Raw genomic sequence first — 7523 nt, forward strand, 5'->3', positions numbered from 1 at the left:
CAAAGTAAGCCTTCCACTACAAGGAAAACAACTGACAGTACTTATTGCCAAAGATAACATTAAAGCTTTCAAGCAAAAATGACAATTTTGGAAAACTTGTATCTGCTACCATGAGCTAGACAGCTTCCCAATATTGAAACTTTTCTGATGAGATCATTATTAATATTAAACAATTATGAGTTTGTGATACTGTAGAATGACATATGTCAATATTTGGATTATCGTATAGCTCAGTAAATCCATAACCAGGGCACAATTTTACAAGCTTAAACACAGACTAAAAAAAAATCCACTCAAAGTACAAGAGAGACCAATAAATTTTATGTAACAGAGTACAAGAAGCTCACTGATATGATTCACAATCCACATTAGAACTAACCCTTAAGAAACTATCACTTGTCCAGTTTTGGTAATGTATCAAAGAATATCCATAATTATGTATAAAAAAATCACTACAACATTCCTCCCTTTTCCAACCACACTTGTGGAGGATGATTTTTTTCATATATTTCTGTCAAAACAGAATCCAGCAGGCTGAATGCAGAGGCAGATGAGAATCCAGCCAAATTCCAAACTCATGATCCCAGCCCCTCAAAACTATTCCAGTGTTCTTTCTCACCGAATGGCATCACCATCCACTGTAACCTGAGTAATGCATGATACTTCCTTTCTCACTCTCTCATATCCAATCATTCAACAAGTTCTGACTATTTTTCTTCCTAAATCTCTCTCTCTACTTCTTCATACTTCTATTACTACAAACCTCTCGCTCAACCATAATCGGCAAAGCCTAGAAGAAATTGTTCTTTCTGTCCTCTCCACTCATCTATTCTATTCTCAAAAGAGCAGGTAATGTTTCTTTTTTTTAAAGATTTTATTTATTTATTTGACAGACAGAGATCACAAGTAGGCAGAGAGGCAGGCAGAGAAGAGAGGAAGCAGGCTACCCGCTGAGCAGAGAGCCCGATGTAGGGCTCGATCCCAGGAGTCTGGGATCATGACCTGAGCCAAAGGCAGAGGCTTTAACCCACTGAGCCACCCAGGCACCCCTAGGTAATGTTTCTAAAAAACAAATGTAATCCTATCAATCACTCTTTTGCACTATTTCACTGCCTTTGCACTGCTCTTAAGATAAAACCAAAAGCTTTACTTCTCATATACAAAAGACTCCAACCCATCTAGCCCCTACCTCCTACAGCACTTCGGCAAACTCCTTGTCCCAGTCACACTAGTTTTCTTCAAGTTCTTCAATCATGCCCTACTTATCCCACTTCAAATTCTTTGCACATTGCCTCCTCTTCGAACACCCCTCTACCTCCTCTTCATACTTCAGCCCATAAACTTACTCATCCTTTATAACTCTAGGAAAAACCACCTCTTCAAAGGCCAGGGGCAACTGGGTGGCTCAGTGGTTAAGCCTCTGCCTTCGGCCCAGGTCATGAACTCAGGATCCTGGGATTGGGCCCCGCATCCGACTCCCTGCTCAGCAGGGAGCCTGCTTCCCCCCCGCCCCACCATCTGCCTCTCTGCCTACTTGTGATCTCTCTCCCTATGTCAAATAAATGAATAAAATCTTAAAAAAAAAATAAAATAAAAGTACTATCCCTAATATCCCATTTTCTAGAACTTAGATTCTACCCAGAAAATAGAACTTTTTAATTATACTATCTGAAGAGATAGGAGGCAGGATCTACAAGTGCCCAGGATTTACCTATTTATAATAACATGTACAATAATCATCCATTTTAATGTGAATGCAAACTCATTTGTAACTCATTAAATTTAACTCTTATTAAATTTATAACATATTAAATTTAACTCACTAACATATCACAGATGAAAGCAAAAACTCACCTTGAACTTGAATTTTATTTTTTAGAGCATTACCCTGTAAGTTCAGGCATTAATAGGAAATATCACAGCTTCACAGAAAATATACATTCCTTAACTTTAAAAAGACTGTCAAGACTCTTCAAAAAATGGAGAGCCACATATAATACTATACTAAAGGAAAGACAACCATTAAGTGAAAAGCACCATGCTAGGGATTTCACATCTATCATCCCTTTTAATCTTCACAAAAACTGAACCCAAATCTATCCCATCCCAAAGGCATTATTCTACCACACCATCTGCCTTTCCTAACTAAAGAGACATGTAACTATTAATACAGGCTAATAAGGGAAATACATATCTGAACATATAGACATCTTCTACTTTATTCAATATAAATAAGGACTGTTTGCTAGTATCTTAGGAAATCAAGTTGGTACGGGAAATTTTCAAAAATTCAAATTTCAATATTCAAAATATGCACATCATCTTGCTTTTCCCCTACCCTGTTTCTTGACTCTTGCCAAGAATTTTAAAAAAGACTCTCCAAAATCAATCAGCTTCACAAAATAAAGTCCCAAAATAAAATTCAAAATTAGAAATGTAGTATTGGTAGGTAGCCCACTTTAACCAAATCACTTTTCATACACATTCTTTCCTTTAATCCTCACAAGGAACCTACTACTACTCTACACAGAAAGAAACTAAACTAAGGCTCTCAAAGGCTAAATTAAGACGTAGTAGACCAAGAATCCAGGAACATGAACCCAGGTCTCTGATGCCACCGCCCATTCTTTCCATGTCACCAAGCTGCCTCTGGTTTAAGGGACTCAAAACAAGTTCCCTTGTGACAAGAAAATCTTGGACTATAGAACAAAGAGAGCAAACTATGCGTTTTTTAAAAAACTGTTACAAATTTAATCAAAGATCTGTTTTTTGATAGACAAATTACTGGTATGCTGCATGAAATGGGGTAACCATTCCAATTTGAAAATAAGTCTTGTTATCTTAGTAAATAAAAAATATAAATCCTATCTGACTTTAATTTTATCTTTCATAACACTGTATTGTATCAAATATAAATAAGCCTAGAAGAGAAAATGGAAAGAACAAGTTATGTTAGGATGGTAGGATTTTATATATGGATGTTTTTTATTTTAAAAATTTCCTTTAAGGGCACCTGGGGGTTCAGTTCATGATCCTGGAGTCCTGGGATGGAGTCTCACATCTGGCTCCCTACTCAGCGGGGAGTCTGCTTCTCCCTGTGACCCTCCCCCCCTCATGCTCTCTCTCTCTTTCTCTCTCTAATAAATAAATAAAATCAGTAAAAATAAATAAATATTTCCTTTAAAATTGTTTTAATCGGTAACACCTTTTTTAAATGCCACTACAAATAACTACTATATATTAGTACTTAGTAAAGATACAAAACAATCATTACTTTGATTGGCAAGTGTAATTTCTTATTTTTTAAAGATTTTATTTATTTATTCAACAGAAAGAGACACAGTGAGAGAGGGAACACAAGCAAGGGGAGAGGTAGAGGGAGAGCAAGGAGCCTGATGTGAGACTAAGACGTTAGGATCCCAGGACACTAGGATCATAACCTGAGCCTGAGGCAGATGCTTAACGACTGAGCCACTGAGGTGGCCCTATTTATCTGAGAGAGAGAGAGAGAGAGAGAGAGACAAAGATAGCCACAGGGAGCACAAGTGAGCACAAGCAAGCGCAAGCTGGGAAAGAGAAGAAGGTTCCCCACCCAGCAAGGAGTCTGATGGCGGATTCCATCCCAGGACCGTGGAATCATGACCTGAGCCAAAGACAGACACTTAACAGACTAAGCCATCCAGGCGCCCAGCAAGTATAACTTTTAAAAAACCAAAGTAGGAGCGTCTGGGTGGCTCAGTGGGTTAAAGCATCTGCCTTCAGCTCAGGTCGTGATCCCAGGGTCCTGGGATCGAGCCCTGCATTGGGCTCTCTGCTCAGCGGGGAGACTGCCTCCTCCTCTCTTTCCCTGCCTCTCTGCCTACTTGGGATCTCTGTCAAATAAATAAATAACTAATCTTTTTTTTTTTTTTTAAAGTAATTCTCAGGTAATGAAGACCCTCCAATGAAATCTGAAAATACTCAAAAATCTATTTCACCTTTCTATGAATCCTGCTAAAATAAGTATCAACAGGGGGGCTATTAATATGCATTCAAAGTTTTGTTAATAACAAAAACTAGTTGACATAAATGGGCCACTAATAAATTGTGACTTGGGGTAGGAGGATGGGGTAACTGGGTGATGAATCACTAAATTGTACCCTTGAAACCAGTACTATACTACAAGCTGACTAATCTGAATTCAAATAAACTCTTGAAAGAAAACAAAAATAAAAAACAGTGAATTTGAAACTTTGTTTATAAGAATTTTTATCCTAAGATTTTTACTGTCTTAATGGGATTTACAACTAAGAATTATTAACTTTATTAATTCATCTTCATTAATTATTCATTCAAAAATGAAGACAATTAAAAAATGCTTTGTCAATTTAGAGGTGCCTGCGTGGCTCAGTCCATTAAGCGGCTGCCTTTGGCTCAGGTCACCATCCCCAGGTCCTGGGCTTGGATCAAGCCCCAAGATGGGTTTCCCTGCTCAGCTTCTCCCTCTGCTTCTCCCCCACCACCACCCACTCATACACAAGCACACATACTCTCTCTCTCTAATAAATAATCTTAAAGAAAAAAAAAATACTTTGTCAATTTTATAACAGCCTTTATTGCCACCTCAAAGAAATTGATAATTATACAAAGTTTTAAGTCAACATCTCAAACATTTTCTAATTATCTCAAAATGGCATTAAAACAAACACAGAAATCTGAGTTTTCATTAACTATTAGAATTCAAAACTGTAAATAAGTAATATAAAATAAAGAGTAAAAGTATTCAGAATGGTTAATCTAACCAGGCAAGTAATCATATAAGAGGAAAAACAGCATTAATAGCCAATCTAGTAATGAATTCTTTTACATTTTCACACAAATTCTACATTAAAACCTCTGAATAAAATTGTTTAAACTCCAAATTTCAAAATCTGTTTCTCCTATTTCAAAAATATGCTATTATGAGTAACATCCGATTTATACTCTCCAAACTTAAATTTACAAAGCAATCATTTGCTTTAAGGAAAGTACAATGTCATATGAGTTAATACTAATGAAGAAAGGGGCACCTGGAAACTGTTATCATCTTCTGTACTTTAATGTTTACTTCAAGTTAATTTCTTGGTACAGAAACAGGTACCTTTAAAGAAGTATTTGTATTTTCCCAGTTCATAATGTATTTTGAAAATGAATCAAGCAAGCTATGGGTTAAATTTAGTATTCCCTAATTCCTATTCATTCAACAAACATATATTTGTGTCATCACTATTATCATTACAGGAATTACTTCACCTACCAATGTCGATTTCTCAGAAAAGTGTAAATGCAAACAAAACTGCAGACACTTCTAAAAAGATAAAACTCATTAGAGAAAAGTCTATACAAACTGAAGTCAGCAAATGGCTGAAAACAGATGTCACCACAGCAACCCCAAAAGAAGACTGAAGGGATATACTTACGTTTCAAAACAACGATCCACGTTGTCAGACATCAAAAGCAGCATGCATAGCTGTTCCAGGGCTATTAGTTGCATGTCCCTTTCATCTCCCTGTCCCATCTGCAGCCACTCCAGCAATGTATCAGGATCCACATCTGCCATGGTTTTTTAAAAGCCTCTTTGCTTAAATTAAAAAAGGAAAAGGAAAGAGTCCTTTAAATACCCAGGACTGATCAGCTGGGGTTCAAAAATTTTTCTTTTACATCGGCTAGAACCAAATGTTCCTGGTGTTCTCTTAGGAATTAGAAAAGACTTGTAAGTATGTTTGAGAGAGTACTTTAATGCAGTTTTTCAACTTTATTTCTCTGGTTTAACGTTCATATATCATACTAAATAAAAACCAGTTTTGCATTAGAGTATAAGCTGATTAGGTTGCTACTTAACTGGAAAGCAGAGCTGTCTCTGTCAAACACAGTCAAACTTTAGATCCCACTACTGCTGTCACCAATGTCTGTGCCAAAAGGCAAAGAACACCTTACTAAAGGTTCTTTTTTTTTCCCCAACAAAGTTCTTCCCCACTCCTTCACCCAAAACTGATCTTCAGATAAGTGTTACATTCAGTATTTTGAGATTCTAAGCACTCTGTCCACTCCCCCTCCAAATTAAGTTTCTGCTTTAAAATGATCTCCCAATTCCACAAATTCTGCTGAATTCCCAATTTACCTACTGCTTCTTAAGACGTCCACATACAAACAATAATTAGATACAAGTCGTATCTATGAATAAAGGCATGGTTAAGAATTCTGGCAGTCTTGGCAACTCTTAAAAGTTTAAAAAAGAAATGCTAAAAGTAAATGCAATGGACTAACACCTTACGGATCCGAATACAGGCCACTCTATGGCCCTCTTTCCCCATTCTCACAGAATGGGGCAGTTGGTTAAAAAATTATAATACAAAATAGAGAAGCATACCCAAGAGTCAAGTCATTACAAAAGCCCGTAGGCTCCCTGACGGAAGGACAGCTTTGGATCCCAGGTAACCCAGCTTCAAGTGTGTGAATCCAGCCACGGGTCCCGGTGGGCACCCAACGGCGGCGGCCAGCAGGGATGACCCAACACTCCGGGCCCAGCCGAGCCCCGCGCCGGAAGGCGCAGGCACCGCGCTCTGGTTTCTTGGCACCAAACCCTGCTAAGTTAGCTACCTGTGTCTAGGAGGGGGAAGTTCTGGAGGAGAGGCAGCAAGCCTCAGTGCCCAGAGCAGGCCGCCGGGCCAAGCAGGGCGGCGGGTCTCTCGGGAGCGGCGCCCGGAACTTCGAGGCTCGGGGGGACGTCCCTGGCCCGACGGGGAGGCGAACCTTTCTCAAGGGCAAGGGGGGCCCGCCTTGGGCTCCGGCTCGGCCAAGCCAGGCTCCGGCTCCAGCAAGCCGGGCCCCGCCGCGGACAGGGCCGAGGGACGGGAACAAAGGGGCTAAGCGGGTTAGTCGGGAAGCAGCCCGGGCGACCTCACCCGGAGCCGGGGTCTTGCTCTCCGCACGCCGCCGGGCATCCGGGATCCCGGCCCCCAGGTCGGGCCCTTCCGACCGCCTGAGGCTCTTCCGCCTCCCCGTCCCTCAAGCTCTTACCCGGGCTTGTCGTCCCAAACCGCTCTGGTCCAGCTCCGAGCAGGCCGCGGGCAGAGCCAGGCCCGGCCGCGGCCCTCGAGTTACCAGGAAGCCGCAGGCCGCGCAGGTCGAGCCGGGCAAGCGGCACAGGAAAAGCCGCGCCTTGTCCCTCCCCTTCCTCCGCGGGGACCTGGTAACAGGGAAGCGAGAGGTTCCCCCGACCGGCGGCAGCCAGCGCACGTCCGGTCCCCGGCACGCGGCTCCTCAGGCCCGCACCTCAGAGGCCCGCGCGGTGCTGCCAGCAGCAGCTGGGGGCGGCCGCGTCCATCGCGATCCCGGAGGGGGAAGGGAAGAGGGTCGGGCGAGAGCGGGGCGGGGAAGCTGCGGAGGGCAGCGGAGCTCGGCGGAGGCGGAGCAAATCGACTCTCCCGGCAGCGAACCCACCGGCCGCCAGGTGGGGCGCTGCTGAGACTGGTCGGACGGCGGCGTGGTAGCCCCAACCTGGG

At 42.0% G+C, this 7523-nt stretch overlaps 1 protein-coding gene across 4 annotated transcripts in view; it reads right to left on the reverse strand.

The window, feature by feature from the left end:
• LOC111158184 (HECT domain E3 ubiquitin protein ligase 1) overlaps positions 1-7257 on the reverse strand; it is a 93511-nt gene extending 86254 nt beyond the window's left edge. For all 4 annotated transcript variants that reach the window (XM_022520098.1, XM_022520122.1, XM_022520113.1 and 1 more), the window contains exons 1-2: positions 7039-7257; positions 5439-5599 (exon numbers count right to left, since the gene is read on the reverse strand). In XM_022520098.1, coding sequence (XP_022375806.1) covers positions 5439-5578 — 140 coding nt within the window. In that variant the 5' untranslated portion in view covers positions 5579-5599; positions 7039-7257. The remainder of the gene's footprint in view (positions 1-5438; positions 5600-7038) is intronic.
• Between the last annotated feature and the right edge of the window lie 266 nt (positions 7258-7523).

The sequence above is a fragment of the Enhydra lutris genome, unplaced genomic scaffold (assembly GCF_002288905.1).
Source record: "Enhydra lutris kenyoni isolate GAN:26980312 unplaced genomic scaffold, ASM228890v2 scaffoldscaffold4, whole genome shotgun sequence".
Classification (NCBI taxonomy): Eukaryota; Metazoa; Chordata; class Mammalia; order Carnivora; family Mustelidae; genus Enhydra; species Enhydra lutris.